The sequence below is a fragment of the Anopheles nili genome, chromosome 3, assembly GCF_943737925.1.
Source record: "Anopheles nili chromosome 3, idAnoNiliSN_F5_01, whole genome shotgun sequence".
Classification (NCBI taxonomy): Eukaryota; Metazoa; Arthropoda; class Insecta; order Diptera; family Culicidae; genus Anopheles; species Anopheles nili.
Window position 1 is genome coordinate 68,026,647 of NC_071292.1, and position 19,020 is coordinate 68,045,666.

The following is a 19,020-nucleotide window of genomic DNA, read 5'->3' on the forward strand; positions in this document are numbered from 1 at the left end:
ACTCAAACTTTTAGTACATTTCAACGTATCCTTATTGTCTTAAATTAACAATTTTAACAAAAATAATACACTTACGATAATTTCTATGAGTTCAGCTATTTGATGCCTCTGTTTAATATTAAACCACAACCCAGTCAACCGAAATTTAGCAGCATTAACTTATCGGCAACCATTGATGCACCCCTCAGTTTTTTTCGAGATATTTTCCTTCGTTGTGAAACAAATTGCATACCTTCTGGCGTTTTACAATCGGCTTTTCGGAAATGCCAGGTAAGGAAAATTAGTGATCAACCTGTTGATTGCAACAAATTGTGACTTAGTTTTGAATGTGTGTAAGTGACGAGAGTAGCCATAGTATCGTTGCCAATGTAGTACATCACGAACTAAAGTGCATCAACATGACGCAATACACATTGATAAGTAACGACAGCATAAGGGTAAGTTTGGACTCAGAAAGTCCGGCAATTGCAGAAACGGTTGACCTTAATTAGCAAGAGCAACTGCACTCGTAGTCTCGTGGTCGCGTAAAAGTAAAAAGCCAACAATCAAGGTGGATGCCAAAGAATCTCTTTCGATCTCTCTCACACCCAATCGGTCCTAGCAAACTTTCTTCCAGCGATCGACCGTTGATTGTCGCACGAGACGAAAAAATATCATTGCATTCCCTTAGAGTCTACATTCTCCCGCCACTTAGCTCATGGAATTTCATACCAGAGCAAAAAGGGGCTTCGAAAAATTCTTTCCTGCTTTTCAAGTTTCTCCTGCAGGAAAAGGAATCAAACGAGACACGAAACAAAAAGGGATTCGAAAATCACTGCACAGCGGGTGGCGCAAACGCTACCGCGTGTATGTTTCGCTTAATTGATGCAATCAATTATCAAACGTTCGCTGCCGGAATGAACGCAGACGGCCGAACTAGGTCAGGGAAAGAATTATGTCATTACAGGGGCTTGGGAGGAGGGAATTTTGAGTTTTTAAAGTATTCAGTCCTTGCCTTTCCATTGGCATTTCAATGCATTTCCAGAATTCTCTGGCAAAAAGATCTACACCAAATTGCGTCACAAAAAATAAAAATACTTTTGCAAAGAATAAAAAATCTTATGAAAAGTTCATTCTTTCATGTTTAGAATAAACAAAACCAGCTTTGTTAATAATTCACAACGGGTTTTTATTTCATGTCCGATTGGATAACAAACAGCGCTCAACAACGTAATTCAATTGTTCTACTTAATTCTAACCGCGCGATCGGTCGATGAAGGGCGAGTGATAGAGCGAGATGAGATGCGATGCGATGGTCCGAATCTGATGGAGCCGGCGTTCTCAGTGCTGTCGCAGACGAGCGAGCGTAGCGTCCAAAGCCTCAAGACTGAAGTCTGGCTGATCCCGAGGTGGGTTAGCGCGGATCTGCTCGAGCGAACGAAGCACGTGCTCAGGAGTCGGTGGTGGCGTGGGCAGATGGGCACCCTCCGGTCGGAAGCCGTTCTCATCGGCCACATACACGACGCGATACTGCACGCCATCAGGTCCGGTGTAGGAGTAGGCTCCGTTGGCACTGGCCGCACCAAGTCCTTCCTCGTGGGCAGCAATACCGTTGCTCGTCTCGTAGCTCCAGCGATAGTGGCCATCGTCCTGCAGCACGTTCTCGTACGACACGATCTGGGCGTGAGCCTCCGGGTTTGCCTGATGGGCACGATCGAGCGGTCCAGCCGAGACACCGGCGGCCACAGCCAGAACGGCGAGTACGAATCGGAACATGGCTGGTTGTGAGATGGGAGAATTTCGGAGCAAAACTCGCTAATGAATCGACGTTGAACGACTGGTTGCAACTGATGGTGACAACTGCTCTAGTTGCCTAATTTATACCGGCTTCCAAAATTTTGCATCGTGCAACGACAACACCACGCCCCAAACCACGCCCGACCTCGTTAACCAAAAGCTTGCCGAAGCGAATGGAGCGCCATTCGCCCCAACTGCTCACCAGGGCCAAGGTCAAGAGTAACCATTGCTACAAATGGAAACGCGGCACCAACGCAGGAGGTGATTGATTAAATTTTCATTAAAACACTCGCCCGCACGTGGGGGAATTTGGGCGGCTAATCATTGCTAACCTACACGGACCAGTTTCTAACCCGGTCAGGACGCCCATATGGACCGCCTATGAACCGCACAATCCATCGCGATCGATTAGAGGATTACGTGCGTGAAGGGTGAAGTCATTTCTTTCGGTGGTGCGGCTCACGTGCTCAATAAGCTCAGCATCATTTTGAGGCTATTTTCCATTCCACCCGTGGAGCTTTCGGTGGGGAAGGAGACGGAACAGGTGTATAATAAATTAATGAGCTGGGTCGACACTCGCTCACGGGGAGGTCCACCCAATGCCTGCAGGTGAAGGAACGAAGTATCCGAGGAATGTCCGATCCTAACGATGCAACAATCGACGTGACCTGATCGTGGTCAGAGACATGGTTTCCAAGAAAGGATAAAGCGTTGCTTATCGGGATTAAGCCGACACGGGGCTGTGATGGGCTGGAATTTGTGTGACGCGATTGTGTTGCCAGCTTTAATAGCTGGATTATGTTCAACACGTTGGGTTTGATTTGATATTGCGTAACTCGCGAAATCCGCATTCTTGCAAGAGTTGCATATAATGTGAGGTAATTTGGGAGATAGTATTCTTTAAAACGGATACAAAATGGAAATGCTGTGATGCTTAAATGTTTAGCTGCAAACAGTAAAGAATTCTGCCAATAATGAAAAAGAACTTTAATTTAAAGTATTTTAATGATCTTTGCCTTTATAATCCAAAGTATTTTTACTAGAGACGAAAAAACAATTATTTAAAATACCTTTTTACAATGTAAGTTATCTTTGTTATTATTGTCATGTAATAGGATTCCTCTGGGTAGAGTTGAAATTAAAGAATTTAATTTTACTGGTTGCTTGATTTCGTTGATTTTTTATATCGTTGCTTCAAATGTCTGGAAATGCTCAATTCTGAAAGCGTGTGAAGGACTGATTGCAATCGCATTTCAATTCACTCAATTCGTACCTTCAAACCATAAAAAATGGCTTGCAGAAATTCGATTTACACCTTGAAATTAGTCCTGCCGGTGGTAACTCAATAACTACCGCATTCAGCCTTGCTAATATACACACCCCATGCTGGTGCCCGAAATAACCACAAATCATCGCCCAAATCAGGCCACTCCGACAAGCACTACCAGCCTTTGCTACTCGCAACTTCCAAAAACTCAGCTAGCCACTAGTGGTCTGGTATATCACGCCCGAGTGACACAACAGATGGCCTTCTCCAGGGCGACCACGAGCGGTTCCTCTAATCCCTCTCTTTGACAGCTTAAGCCAGCTAATCGACCAGAAAACACGCCGTCGAACATGCCGACCAGTCGGCATACTTCCTCGCACCCGTCGAATCCCGACACTGAGGTCAACCACCGTCCGGCATGCGGGTGCGTATGAGTTGTTGGCTATAATGGCAGTCCAAAAATTGGCAAAAATTGACACATGGCACACGTAGAACACCCCAGACAGATCGGGATGCTGGGCTCGGCCCACCAGGCCCACCGAACCAAACGTGCGAGACGAAACATGTGCAGGCGAATAATTAAAACCGCAAGATAATGTGCGAACAAAAAATATTCGCCAACCGTTGACATTGACCCGGTTCGCCCGGGTGAAACATGCGCCACCAGAAACATGCGGGTCCTTTCCAACTGACCGAGACACGCCCGACCGCGAACCAAGGGTTCGTCGCTTGCGCTGGCGGGCAAGTCTTTCTATTGCAAACCGCGTCGATTCGTGCCGAAATAAAACAAACAAACGAACAGAAAAAGTAAGACCGCTCCACTTTTATGGGCACCGGTCAGATTGTGAGCGCGCACAGGTGGTACAGGGGTCGATCGAGGAACAATCGCGCCGATCAAGTGCCATAATGCGATCGATAAACGGCACTGCCCCGCAAAATGATTGCTTTTCCGACTCGCGGACAGCTCCATCATATCGATCCTTCGCCCTTCCATGCCGGCGGGAAAGAAAGCCCTGAGTTCGAATCGCAGTAGGCCAAGCGACTGTTGCCAGGCTGGTCACGTTTGGGCGTTTTAGGTGCGATTAAGCTGGGCTGGTGCGTGTGCCCGCGTGTACGTGCTCGTGCGTGAGCAAGCCGCGAAAGAAATTTGAAAGGAAGCCGGCGTCCACGGCCAAAACTGACCTCGTCAATCCTTCGGGGTGCCGATCTGAAATCTTAAAATCCAGCTGATGTAATAACAAGCGATGATTGTGTGGCCAGTCGAGGTGTCTGTCTAGACGTGGGGTGGGTTTTTCGGTTTAAACGGGGGTCTACCAGTCCAGATTCGAGGTATATAAAGTGAACCCATTCTGTCAGAAGTCATCATTCAGCAGCACCACAGCATCGCAAGACAACACAGCTTCCTTTTTAGCCACTCAACTCTCAACCAGCCATGTTCCGATTCGTACTCGCCGTTCTGGCTGTGGCCGCCGGTGTCTCGGCTGGACCGCTCGATCGTGCCCATCAGGCAAACCCGGAGGCTCACGCCCAGATCGTGTCGTACGAGAACGTGCTGCAGGACGATGGCCACTACCGCTGGAGCTACGAGACGAGCAACGGTATTGCTGCCCACGAGGAAGGACTTGGTGCGGCCAGTGCCAACGGAGCCTACTCCTACACCGGACCTGATGGCGTGCAGTATCGCGTCGTGTATGTGGCCGATGAGAACGGTTTCCGACCGGAGGGTGCCCATCTGCCCACGCCACCACCGACTCCTGAGCACGTGCTTCGTTCGCTCGAGCAGATCCGCGCTAACCCACCTCGGGATCAGCCAGACTTCAGTCTTGAGGCTTTGGACGCTACGCTCGCTCGTCTGCGACAGCACTGAGAACGCCGGCTCCATCAGATTCGGACCATCGCATCGCATCTCATCTCGCTCCATCACTCGCCCTTCATCGACCGATCGCGCGGTTAGAATTAAGTAGAACAATTGAATTACGTTGTTGAGCGCTGTTTGTTATCCAATCGGACATGAAATAAAAACCCGTTGTGAAATATTATCGTGGCGCGTTTAGATTTCTTTGCTTGCATTTTGGATAGTATTTCTCAAATTATCCGAAAAGATTGCATCATTTAAAAATAATCATTGAAAATTTCATTCATATATTTAATAATACTTTTATTACTATTATGTTTGCTACAGTTTTTATTTCGCTGCTCCATTTTCTTTCCATTTACCCTAAAGGATGTTTATTGCACTATTTTTAAAGGAGAAAACAACAATCGCTTGTGTCCTAAAGAACATTCCTACCAACATCCTATTAAAGCACACCATTGCCGTTTTTACCGTATGGGTCAAAAATTTATTGTAACTGATTCAAGCTCAAACCTTCCCCCTCTTAAATCTTATGCTGCTTACAGAAATAAACCTTCAGCTTGCGCGTGATTTGGACTTCAAGATCGGTGGGCATGAAATGAGAGCCAGATCGACAATGATCCGACCAGGGTGGGGGAAAAACACCTCTCACGATCAGCCCCAAGAGAAAGTAACGTGGAATGTTCGGATATTGCTTTTTTCTCTCTCAGCAATACGGGGCTCGAGCCTAAAATTGGACTCGAGCGCGCCTCGGTCTTTGCAGTAAAATTGAGGTTTGAGAGAGACCTCTTTGTGGTTTATATTGAACACTCGTAAATGAAGCTTGGAAGCAATCAATATCGGCTATATCATTGAAGTAGTTCTTTGCAATGCCTTGTAGATAATCTTGTCACAATTCAAGGATCAATCTACCAGGGGTCCAAACCAAATGGACCCTCGGATGCTGGTGAAAGGGATCTTGTTGAGGTACTATTTTCTATTGTTTCGTGTGGCTCGTTGGTCTAGGGGTATGATTCTCGCTTCGGGTGCGAGAGGTCCCGGGTTCAAATCCCGGACGAGCCCATTGTTGTACAAGGATACTTTGTTTTTTAAACAGTTAGATCGTTTCATTTTTGAAAGAGGTCTCAGTACGTTACACACAATTCTTCGACCAACTTGAACAACTAAGATAAAGCTGTCTTAGATTAAGAAACGGTGACTAATGTCAAGTTTACAGAAATTTGTTGAGACAATCAGACTTTTACTTTGAATATCCTTTTAATGGAATAAATACCATTTATCGAATGTCATCGAGGGTACCAAACGTCTCAACACCGTGAATGTTCCCGAACAAAATGGCGAGGCTTTATTTTTGTCACTAGTATGTATACACATTGTGTTGTGCACGTGCATCCTTTATCTATCGCTGTACAATTCCACCTTTCCAGTCCTAGAACAGCTCGAGCTATGGGTCTGGAAGGTGTTGTGGTGCGTCTACACCACCATTATCTCGTCGCTGACTTAGCCAAGGGTAGCCCGGAGCCTGTTAAGAGTAGCGTCCAGGGATTCAATGTCAGCGCCCTCTGGCGGGTTGGCGCGCATATCCTCAAGCATCTTGATGACGTGGTCAGGTGCTGGCGGCTCGGTCGGCAGATGAGCGCCCTGCGGCTGGAAGCCATTCTCGTCAGCCACGTACACAATCTCGTACCGCTGGCCATCCGGAGCAGTGAAGGCGAAGTTTCCGTTGGCGTTGGTGCCATCGTTGCTCGCCTGCGACGCGCTAATGCCATTGCTCGTCTCGTAATTGTACGTGTACGAGCCGTCCGCGTTGATGACCGTATCCTGGGCGAGGGTTTCCGCTCCAGCATCATCACCACCGCCACCACCACCACCTCCACCACGGGACAGTGATCGTTGTGGGAGGGCCACGACCAACGAAACCACGAGCGATGCTACGATCTGCAAGCCGAAAGGACAAAGCCCAACCCCGAGAAGAACCATTCCATGTGATTGGTGACATTGTACTAAGTATATACGACAAGTGTACTAAAAGCTCTACCCCTTTACAACGTTTGACAACTGTTGTCAACCCGAGCTGAGTGCCTGGACGTTTCCGATATCACCCACTTGCCCGTGCTACACCGCCGGTTATTGCGGTCAGCTTTTGCGAGGAAGTTAGTCGCATTTTCTTTAGCGAATGGGGCAGCGGCGTCAGCGGCAAGAAAAAATGCGAATTACTTCATCACAAAACCAGTACCCCTTTAGGTTTGGTGTGCTGGAACTGGGCACAGGGAACGTGCAGGCCTACACACCGGTAGGTAGTACGGTATGAGGGACTTCCGGTACGAGTTTGCACCTTGGATCCTTGTTGGAAGAACTTTATCGACTTTCACTCGAGAACGCCACTAACCCGGTTCACTTTCAAAGAAACTCACCAATTTTCGGAACATTCTGATTTGTTTGCAGGGACGATTCGATCTACTCCAAGCAGAAGCTGGTTCGTTAGTCCTGAAGACACTTGGCAACACTCGAGAAGACCCGTGCTATACTGAGAAGCTCCCGAAACCGACTGATACGATAACGGTTCGATTTGATGTGCTTTATATAATCAGAAGACACATTTTCCCAGCGCATCGTCCTTCATCCCACCAAGACGCCGAAGCTGTCGCAAGGATCTGTGATCGTGCGGACTTGCAAAATTCGTACCCGATTAGTATTCACACCCGGGTCAGCCATCCCAAACTCCAGCCTCCTCGTTCGACTGTCCTGAAAGCTGCGATGAGCGATGACCCAAGATGCCCACCCATACGCAGAAGCTTCCATTTAAATCGAGCCGCAAACATGCGACCAAAAAAAAATCCGTGAAATAAAACAAATCGTTCGCCTCTATTGCCGGAGTGGCCGGCCTCTACGCCGGCATCTGCGGCTTCTAGCTCTAGCGTCGATCCGGTTCAGAGCGTGCATAAAATTATTCCCAAAAGCTACATTTCATCGCCATTTCATCGACTCGCCAAGGCTTGCCAGGCTTGCCAATACGCGCCCAAGGAGCATCTTCACGCATTTCTTCTTACAAACGAATCTCTTCGACGCGCTCACCAACCCACCATTCCATCCAAATAGACTAGCTAATTTTTTTGCTGTAGTAACCTAGTAGGCTAATTTAAATATCATCTCCTCGAGCGGCTCGAATCTGTGAATGGTTTCCTTGCTGGAAGATGTCACGCTCCGCTCCCGTGCTTGGCATTTGGTATGGTACGGGGCCGGTTGCTATGATGCTTTTTTTTTTTGGCACGCAACCAAAACACCTGTTGACCCTGACCGATGGATCTAGGCACTCTAGGAAACTATATCGACCAATCCGATCGGCACGGACCGCATGGTTAGTGCGAATTTGTTAAAATGAGGGAATGCAGAAGATCTTCGCTTCTCTTTTCCTCACAACGGCTCCGAGGGTTGGCTAATGCAACGCGGGTGTTAATGAAAAACTGTCAACGATTGCAGCAGGTGATTAATCCACGATAAGAACTTTGGTGCACTGCTGGCGAAGCGAACAATAGATCATCAGATAATACACGATAACAAGCAATAAATTACTCTTTTAATAAGGTATGTCTACAGGTGGACATTCGTGCTCGCGCCGTGTTTTTTTGCGGGGACGAAACAAGAAGATATAAAATGGGTTATTGAAATGAACCTGCATTTAAGGTTCATAAATAATTTAAATGCAGTTTGTAGAACGCCTAAGGATGACGACATTCATTAATGGTTGAGCTTATACCATTCTCATGGATTAGAATACTCAACTAGCTTTGATGTGTTTTGGTTGACAGTGTCTCGATTTTTCAGAAGAAAACCAACATGAATATTAGGATTCACCATTAACTTGAAAAAATAAATCACTATCTACTAGCTTCCTATGCAGACGGGTTTAAGCCTGTTTTGAATTTCTTGCAAATTTTCACAATGCACTTCATTGTAGATGAATATGAAATTTGTTAGAGATATTATAAATTATCAGCAATTCTATCGAATACCTATGACATTTCGCTTATCAAATCGCTTCCCGGTTCGACCACAACACCCATCAAAAAGTCGTCGCCCATTCACATCTCCTATCACGGTTTGATTGTAGCAATAAAACCCCAGCTGGACAAGAACACACCCTGCCGCGCACTAGGCATGCATAATTATGGAAATAGGATTGGGCTTGCGACCGAACACGATTATTCTCCTCCCATCAAACGGCCTTGAGGGGGTGGATTTTTTTTTGGCAAAATCGCAAAAATAAATCGTTTCCTTCACGCAGTGCGATCAGTTTCGTTTTAAGCTTAAAAGATCATCCAAACAAGAGGCGTTATCGAGCAGCCTCAGGTCTTAATTCACTCGAGCGACACCCTCGCGATGTAAATGCGCCCGATAAAGATCCTTTCGGAGGTATTGCTAAAATGAGAAAAAGACAATCAAACACGAATCGGCAATGAAACGCGATTTCAACACTGCCCAGTCACTCGACTCAAGAACGACACACAACTAGACCGGCACAAATAGAAAGCGAGACGGAGGTGCAGTCAGCTACGGATAGAGATTTCTTTTAAAATTATTCCGATAAACGAACATGACGCTTCATATTTCACGCCTTCCATCGGATGTGCGCTCCTTGTCGGTATGGTTTAAGCATGAAAACTGCAGAAACACGGTCACTGTTACGATGGATGCGCCCGATTAATGGTGAATGAATTATTACGAGCGATGCCAGTGCGCCGATAAAGCGGAATTCCTTACCCCAGTTTCGATGCAATCGAATCCCGTGCTTTTTACTGCACTGCAGGATCGCTGGGAATTGTGTCATGAGATTATTGAGAAATTTACTTGCACCGTATCGTTTTGGTAATGGATGGAAAATAACCTCGTAAAGTTTCGCTGGAATTTATTCTTTCCCAGCAACGAGTGCATTCATTTAATTTATGCCGTTGGTTTTTTTTTGTTGCTCGAAATGAACGGAATAACCTACAAATTAATTAACAAATTCTCAATTAAATATATCATATCGCCAGTACTTAAACGGTATCTTACGTTTCCAGCTGCTGCAACCGCTCTCCATCCTGACCCGGCCGAGTTCGATCGCAGATTGGTTGCGATTCCGTCGCTACAACGAAGCATTGATTTATCGCGACTTTCACCGCGTGTCATAAGGGGCTGGTCGTGGCACCCGAGAGAACCGAAAGGGTCAACAAGAAGCCGGCAATGGCGTTAAATTGAACTCACATGCCACCTCCTGGGGATCCGTGGCGTGGTTTGTTGCAGGACAGCACGCGAACCATGCCCCATGGAATGAAACGAGAATCCGCAGCGAATGTGTGCTCTGCATCTCGCCATGCCTAGGTCGGATGTTATTTATGCTTACCATCGTATCACTGTTGGAGGGCTGATATTCTTTGGCTTTCGTATACCATCTGTACTTCGTCTGCTAAAAAACTTACGTACACAGAAGGTTTGTTCTGTTTTCTATACTTGTTTTAGTGTAGTTTTTAATATAATCATATTTTCCCATTTTATTTATGTTGCCACATCACTTGAAGCAGTATCTATGATATTTATAAACGTGTTTAAATCACACCATACTTGATTATCATAAATAGAAAATATGATATGCAAGCAATCCTCAAACATTCAAAGTGCAATATTACTATGTTTCCACAATTGCATCACGACTAAAAAGACGAACGGAGGAACGAACTAAAAAAGATGTGACGCCATTTTAACAATCAAAGCGCTGGTGAAATTTGGATCATAAAGCTTAATTATTCCATCGAAACAAAACCGTACAACCCCGAGTATCGCATTGGGTGGTTTACACAATGTCCAACATAACAATAAACTCGTAGGACATATATTCAAATGCGAATCCCAAAGCGCCCGGGTCGCGTTTTATTTCGCCGTTTCGTAACCACATTCCGACGCCACGTGCAATTCGCCCGAAAGCGAATGGCACTTTCGCTTTCTAAGACGAGCCACGCGGGTCAATCGCGTAAACGAGCTCCCTTTGATAAGCCGGATTATCCGCCGCCTCACCGGTATCGTAAAATCCGGTACAATTAGTAGAAAACGAAACCTTCTTCCAGCGCCCGTGAGGACCGACGCATGCCTTGAGCGATCACGGAAATGGCTCGCAAATTGCACGCAGACTTTCCTCTACGCATGGACGTAAGGAAAATTATCTGAATGTCACCAGCACGTTCCCAGGGGAAAAAAGCTCTTCACAACAATCTAAGCAAGCCACGAACCTCGATGAAAGAGGACCTAAAGGCTCGCCAAAGTGGCCACTCAAAATCATAATTTACACACGCTCGGTGGGTTGTAGAAATGTAGCCACGAAATATGCGAATAAAAGCGAAAAAAATGTACAGTCTCTCTCACACACATACAATCGAGCAGGTAGCAGCTGTATCAACTCTTTCGCCAGCTTTTGGAGCACCTCCATCAGCCAGACCGGGCTCTCTACATTGCGGTCAAGGTCAGCGTTTGCCCGAAACGTTGTGAAACGCCCTGCTGAACAGATTAGCCAGATATCATTGGAGTGGGATGGGGTGTTTTTTTTTTTATTCAAACCCTCCCCAAAAAACCTTCTGAAAGATGGGTATGCAAAACAAGGCTCCATGGGCCAACCCCCCGCACGGAAAAGGGTTCACGCGCAACCCCTAGCTACCCCCTAGGCCATTTCCCGACAGGCTCTATTTTGACGGCCTCCCATTTGGTGAAAGTTTTTTCCACTTCACTTTTTTCGGTGGATTAGCCCCGGCCGTTGTTTGACGTTCTGCAGCTTGCGCACCCTGAGCACCGCTACTTTAAATTGATTACAATGCCCACCCTCAGCCCCAGCGGGAGCTACCACCCACCGCCCATTGGTCGATCGGTTGCGAACCGTTTCACTTTCGCTTCGGTGACGCCGTTTTCCCAAAACCCCCAAACCCCAGAGGGCATTCGGGCAGGGGTGATCGAACGGGATCGAACTGGGCTTTCGCGTGCTGGATTAGGCACTGTCCGCTTTCGGGGAGCCTCCCTAGGCTCGGTGGGGATCCGTTCCGGGGCGCCATTCGTCATCCACCGCCTTCCAACTCCAACGATCGGCGGGTCTTTCTTCTAATCTTTCGCCGGCAAAACGAGACGACTTAATCAATTCGCTACGGTGGACGGGAGGTCGGGATGGTCGGGATGGTCGGGAGGAGTTCGGAGGTTCGCTGACTTTTGGCAACGAGTCCCGTGGTGTTGCTCGGCGGAGGACGAGGGTTTTTTAATTTATTTCCAATCTCCAAACCGTTTGCGGGATGAAGAGATTACCCGGGTGATCTTGCAAAGTGCCGGGAGCCTGAGCGGGAGCGATTTTTCGTTTGGGAAAGGGCCTGTAATCGATAATCATGATCATCGACAAAGGCGGTTTTGGAAGTGTTTGCCATCGATGGCTGGAGGGTTTTATTTTTTTGTTAGCTACTTAGGCTGTCCCTTTGATTACTTCACACATTTGGCGTTGAGAGAGTGCGCCTCTGGATGGCATTGTTACCGCAGGTGTACCAACTCGAGTGGCTCCAGGGAGATTGTATCTTGTATTAGGTTGTGGAAAAAATGGTCCAAATTACAAGCAACTCAAGCGAAGTGATTCAAGATAGAGTTAAATAAGATTTTTAAACAAAATAAACGGATATTACTGCAACTAAATCCCCTCCATCGCTAGTCCACATAAAGTTAACCACTCATGTTGGGCTTGTTTAAAATTGCACGTTTTAGAAATTGATTTACGCAAATGCGAAATGCGAACGACCTTACTCTGCTAGCAGCAAACGTTATCCCTAGGCAGACCGCTTGCTTTATGCGCCAATTTCATTGCGTCTGTGAGCTTTTTTGCCTTCATTTTTTTATGCAAACACCACAACCGCCTTCCCAACCGTCACGTGCTCACAGAACTAGCCGTCCACGCAGAAAGGATAGAAAACGCCACCAAACAACGTACGATCATTCCGATCGAACGGGACCTCGTGTCGCCCAGGGGCGTCATGTTTCAGCTGTGGCCCCGACTGCTTGGGTCCACCTTCAAGGGTCCCAGACATCCACCGGACCAGCCCAATGGCGAGCCAACTCGTGGTCAAGTTCTTCACGAGCGCACATGCGGCCTTCCCTGGCAGGGCGCATGAATTTCGCTTTCGGATTTTATGAACTTTCAAGTTCAAGTAAAAGTGTTAGTCGCTGTCACTTTTGCCCACCCGAGCGCCCGCGGTTTATGGAACTGGTTTAGCCACCCCCCGGTGGGTGAGATAGAGAGAACTCTATGAAATAGCGTGCGGTTCGCGTTTTAAGGGTGCCAAGAGCCCTCAACGCTGGTCTGCACCAATGCACGCACTTTTACGACCCACCTGGGTATGGGACACTTTTTCAGCCCTCGCGCATACATTAAAGCCACCCGGTGCCTGGATGGTGCCAGCCCTGATGGTGTGAGAGTGAGAAATTGGTGCCGGAGTGAGGTGAATAAAAATACTACTAATGGTGGTGCGGTGCAAGCTAATAAATTAAATCAAAATTAAGTCCGTAGGAAGCCGCGCAGCACCACGAGCACCGTGATGGAGCACCCTTCGAGTATCGGTTTTTATATTCGCCCCCGTTTCTTTTCCCACTTTACGACGACAATATTGGAACTGCTAGCAGGCCCGTCCGAGAGGCGAGAAAAGCGGCAGACATCGATCAGTTTCTCCCCTCGAGTCGATCGGAACCCCATCGACAGCCTGGTGAGCTGTGCCATCTTAGGAAAAAGCTACTTGGAAGTTGTTTTTTCTCTATTTTATCCCACCCCACCATCGTTAGATACTTCCCGCGTGGTATCACGTGTCACCGTGCCTGGCAACGGGACGGGCTGCAATTGTGTGCATTTATTTATGGGAAGACATTCCACAGGCGGTAATTGAATCGAGCGCCCTTCGGACACCCAGCGTGGGCTTTTACCAACCGTTTATGCCGGGGACTCGAAAGGGAGCCCATAATTCCCTGTGCCCAGCTTTTTTTTTTCTAATGCTCCTTCTTTCTCTCGTTGCCGAAGCGTTTAATGATAGTTTATTAGACACCAACTTGTCGGTTTAATGATGGCCGGAATTGGGAGTTAATTGAAATGGGAGTGCATTAGTTGTTGCAGGTATGGGTGATCAAATTAGCTTTACGTTTAATGCTATTAACAACCGTAAAATGCGATCGGTTGTTATTTGTCGGTCCATTCAGTCATTCAAATAGTGCTCAATACATCGTAACAAATGTGGTGAAACGCTAGAAAAAGGTAAATATGAGGGCTTTAATTTCAATGATCATCATTTATAACATTTCATGAGCTCTTTCGTCTATTATACTACTGGAAAAAACCTTTCCAATTAATTTAGGTGTAAAGTATTGAATTTAAAATCAATTCGTGAGATACTACGTACTTGTGCTGTTAGTTAAAACATCAATTCCTATTCACAGAAATTTTCAACTATTCGTTACATATCCGATCGTTTTCAATTAAAGTATTCATGATAAAATATTTGCCTTTACCTTAGCATGTAGTACGGCCCATCGGATGATCTGATCGAGAGAGATAAAAATCAATTTCCCTCGATGCCCCGTCATGATCATGTTAACACCATGTCACTTGTCACACGAAACGCTCCATATCTGCGTCCTGTTGTTCCTCGCCTAATAGCTCAATCAAACCCTTGCCTGAGCGACATTGTCTGCCCTTGATTTTCACACCCCGAAGCGCACCAGCAAACAGAGGAGTACGCGTCAAAGCTCGACGCACCCAACACCACGATCACGCCACATTACCATAATCGATCCACGGACTGCAATTTCATCCAACGTGACCGTATCCTTTCGGGAGTAGCAGGAAAATCCGGCCAACGCGAGCGGTCAACGGGCTCTAATTTGCAGCCACTTAGTTGGTGCCAACCTTCGGCGTCCTCTGGCAGTAAAGAAAGCCATTTGCAGGACACACCCATCGCGCGTGTGGCTACCTTGTTATACGGCTCTACCGTAGTGAAGTGGCGCACAAACAGTAGCATTTCCGTTGCATGGGTTTACACATCGCACTTCGGGAGTTATCGGGAGCTAGCTGTTTTTTTTTGCTCACTGTTCCACCGGCGGCAAGCGACAACAAGGCACCGGTTACACATTTTCCCCACCCCGAGGGACGGCGGCGGTTAATGTATGCAAATTAGGGTGTTTTACAGGAATGCATACACCGCACTGCTTCGGCGATGGTGACCGTTTTTCCGACAGGCGGTCGAGTTTAATTAGACGCATGTCGCTCAAGGCGGGCGCCCGTGATCGTAGGGGCGTTGATCGAGGTGGAAAATCGGCGGCATACGCTCTCATTACCAGCAAACTTGGGTGGCTGGGAAAGAAAAAAGAGTGGCCTTCTTTAATCGACACCATTAAGGGAAGCAGCAAGGAACTCGACGAGGAAGTAGCAAGTGATCATACACTGCTTGGAAAAAGGAATTTTGTTTAAACACACGCTCAAGATGACTTCATTTGAATAATAATCAATAACGATCAAAAACTGTAGGCGATTTTTTCAAAAGTTTAGGTATATAATTGAGACATTTTAGCGAGATTGTATAAGAAGTAAACAAAGAAAAATTATCAGAAAAAGGTCAAATAATCGTAGGGCATTATTTCTTTCAATTTTACTATGCGGGCATTCGTTGGCTTTGAGTTACTTAAATTACACACCGCACCGAATGGCTATAATCATGAAATCATTAAGCTCAACTGAAGAAAAATAATATTTCCAAGCGCATTGGAAAGTAAATATCCGTGCAAACGATTCGCGAACGCCACGCGGGTGCTGACCCATTTCTGGACGTTTCGCCATTTCCGCAAACAAATCGAGCTGTCGCTTAAATCTAATGCCCCACCGCTCCATATAGAGACAGAGACAGAATCGCCAACAGCAGTAACAAAGCAAACAAATAAAAAAAATGCCCTAACCACATTTCCCTCATATCAGGAACACACGCAGAGCGGCGAAAGAATGCAAACGCTTCGAATCGATCGCGTGACTTTCGTTCCGGTCGATCAAGCAAACAAAGCGCAGAGACCCACGAAACCGCAATCATCGGGACCCTTCTGGCATAGGAAGCATGCTCAGGTCTCGATGGAAACAAAATGAATAAAAAACATGAGACTATAAAAAAAATGTATCGCAAACCCACAGCTCTCGTTTCCCTGCGCCAGATGAAGCTAAATCAGACGGGCGGTTGTAAAAATGATAATCATATGTTTTTGATTTTGTTTTCGTGGTGGGCACTGATTTTAAGGCCGTTTTTCTCCCTTGAGTGCCCAGGGTGTGCGCGGTTTTGCAAACACAAAGCATTTCGATGCCTCCTTGCCCTCGGGGTCGTCTATCTAGAGACGCCCGACTTGTTCCGTCGAGTGGAACGGGCTGGCAGAGGACGATCGCACATCGTCTCTGGCTGTCACAATGGGAATGGGCCGCATCCCACCGACTGATGATAGTTTTTATGCAAATGATCAGTGCAAATGAAAGAGAAAGCTACCGCAACGAGCTGTGGCGAGAGTCCTTTCGAATAATGGCTCCCATTGGGACCCTTTTCGGAACATAGAGTTTGATCCCATTTATGCCGAATGCAATTCTCGATTTAGGGTAAAAATCGCCGCATAGCAAAAGCATAAAATAATTCAGAGTACTATGTTTAGATTGTAAGTATCTACTACCAAATAATACGGGTTTACTTAGCTAAAGATTGAGTAAACTTAGTATTTCCGGCACTAGTGTAGCCTGAATGTAGGCAAACATCAATGCATTACTTGATCAGAATATTGCAATTTACAAAATTATGTGAATTATCATGAAATGATCGAAAGCATCCAGATCCGGGGTTGTTTTGGTTTAAAAGGCGTACAATCCTGCATTGACAACGAAAATAATGTTGATGGTAGTTATATGGTACCAACAAACTACAACGTGTATGGTCTGGCCGACAATAAAATCTACTTTTCTCTTTCAGGACTCATAAAGCATATTAACATTTAAATCGTATCGCATTTTCTCCATCATCAAACTAAATGTTTGTGAACACGAAAACATCCTGTCAAACTGTACAATTAAATACAGTCATATAAGCCAGAAAACATAAAAAGCACGCACAATCGCCGAAATGCCTTGGAATGGAACGCGGCATAATCAAGCATCCTTCACTCGCTTCCTTTTGGCCTTTCTCGGCATTTCGATCGATTCCGCGTCCGGAAGCCGTTATCATATCGTAATCGAATCGTACCGCGACTGACCGGAAACGGAAAGCGAAAACGATCGCGTGGACTTTCTCTCCTTGTGCACAATGCTCCAGATCTGAACTAAAAAATCGCAACCCCTCCGTGGCTCATCCAACCCCAAAAGCTCCCCGTTTCGGGTGAATTCCACAGAATCGCGCACACCCTACTCAAGATCATCCGACGTGACCTTCCCGGTCGGCTAGCATTCGTTCAACCGGTTCAAGAAACCGCAACGAAGACGTTGTTCGAGAATTTCATGGCCATCTGCTTTGGAAACTCGACGCTCGAGCTTGGTGAGAAGTTTCACCCCCCCATGGGGGTGCTTTTTTTCGAGCTCGAATCCGATTGTTCGATTCACGACGCACACTCCAACACGCGGCACACCGTGCAATTCGCGTGTAGAGGTGCGAGCTTCTGTTCACTCCAAAGCTTCGAAACATCCCCTCTTCGTGGTCGTGTACTGGCGTTTTCTCACACGCAACACCCGATCGTGTGCCGCGCTTTGCCGATCGTAGTCGTGCAAAGTCCACCGTTCCGTTGGGGTAGAACGTGTTATCCGTGCTGTTTGAGTTCGATTGTTATAGGCCGATCCGGCAGTGAAGATCTAGCCGGAATTGTCCTCTAACAGTGCGTCATAGAGGCAGTTGATACCAACCCCACACATGGGTTACCGAAGACGTCACCGAAGCCGCAGTAGAGAAGGAAGCCCGGAGCGTGTTGATTCAAGGTCAACCGAGGGTGGCTCTTTGCAGCAATATGACGCGGATACCACGAGTAGGAGTCATCGAACGTTATCATCACGGCATCACAAGAGTCATCACCATCATTCAGAGCGACCCCGGAGGAGACGCGAACGTCCAGAATGGCTGAAAATGATATTGCGCGCCCAACGTCAGTTCGTCCACGCCATTCTTATGACGGTGGGATTCTGTTTCCAGCTCTGTGCCCAGCTCGTGAGCGATATGTTGCTGGGAGCACCGGCAACTGCTGCTGTGGAGGATCGTCCGCGTTCGCGACCAAACGATACCTCCACGTCTACAGCGATGGCGTCCACATCGACGGCGGTGGTGACCAGAAGGTTCTCGGGGTCACGCGATGACTCGCCAATACCCAGCAGGGCGATCGTTCCACCGGAGGAACTTGACTGAACCGGACTCCGTTACAATCGGGGTGATACCACACAAACTAAACCATCTCTCGTATCTCAGTGATAGAATAGGACGCTGGTTGGAATGTAAACGCCTTGAAATACCATCGTTTTTCTTTAATACAAAAGCTGTTTCTTAAAATATGCAAGACTGTTTTTATTACCATCCATTCACCACTACTCAGATGACAAGCAACGAACCTGCGCAATCGGAAAGCTTGGGTCGTCACTAGTAACAGGCTGTGGTTGCGACTTGAAGCCTTGAGGTTACAGCTTCAGCAGGAAATTTTGTTGTTCGTATGTGTGACCGCCTTTTTGCTTTAGTTTTCCACCAACTTCTTCATTCGTTTGTATCGCCTTCGGTAGGTCGGCAGTGTGGTGTTTTTATTTTGATTTCAAACTCGTCAACCAAGCTGAGCAAACACCTTGATAGAGGGGAGAGAAATCCAAACCCCACCAACGTGGTTCCAATTCAACAAATTCACACCAAAGCGGTTGCATCGGTAAACGCGTCCTCCGAACCGGTTAAGGCGGAAAAATCACTGCACTTTCGCTATCCTAAACATGAAAGATCGTGACAGTTGCACTTGACAAATATGTCTTAATAAGTGCGCAAGGAAACGGCCAACTCACGGAGTAGTTTCCCGAGGGCACCCCAACGGGGTTGCGAATATCACAAGTAAG

General features: G+C 46.9%; 3 protein-coding genes and 1 non-coding gene across 4 annotated transcripts; 2 read left to right on the forward strand and 2 right to left on the reverse strand.

The window, feature by feature from the left end:
* Positions 1-1,320: 1,320 nt before the first annotated feature.
* On the reverse strand, positions 1,321-1,755 carry LOC128722707 (cuticle protein CP14.6-like). Its single transcript, XM_053816383.1, has one exon. The coding sequence runs from the start codon at positions 1,753-1,755 to the stop codon at positions 1,321-1,323; it is 435 nt and encodes a 144-aa protein (XP_053672358.1).
* Positions 1,756-4,475: 2,720 nt separating this feature from the next.
* LOC128723603 (cuticle protein CP14.6-like) lies at positions 4,476-4,910 on the forward strand. Its single transcript, XM_053817361.1, has one exon. The coding sequence runs from the start codon at positions 4,476-4,478 to the stop codon at positions 4,908-4,910; it is 435 nt and encodes a 144-aa protein (XP_053673336.1).
* Positions 4,911-5,888: 978 nt separating this feature from the next.
* On the forward strand, positions 5,889-5,960 carry Trnap-cgg (transfer RNA proline (anticodon CGG)). The gene has a single exon. It is a non-coding gene; the product is annotated as a tRNA-Pro (tRNA).
* Positions 5,961-6,398: 438 nt separating this feature from the next.
* On the reverse strand, positions 6,399-7,412 carry LOC128723663 (cuticle protein AMP1A-like). The gene is made up of 2 exons (XM_053817425.1): positions 7,313-7,412; positions 6,399-6,836 (listed from the first exon to the last, which is right to left on the reverse strand). Exons 1-2 carry the CDS (start codon positions 7,325-7,327, stop codon positions 6,399-6,401), a joined length of 453 nt encoding a protein of 150 aa, XP_053673400.1. The 5' UTR covers positions 7,328-7,412.
* Between the last annotated feature and the right edge of the window lie 11,608 nt (positions 7,413-19,020).

Bases quoted from the DNA above. Each gene is read 5' to 3' on its own strand.
- LOC128722707 (XM_053816383.1), bottom strand. From the start codon at position 1,755: ATGTTCCGATTCGTACTCGCCGTTCTGGCTGTGGCCGCCGGTGTCTCG.
- LOC128723603 (XM_053817361.1), top strand. From the start codon at position 4,476: ATGTTCCGATTCGTACTCGCCGTTCTGGCTGTGGCCGCCGGTGTCTCG.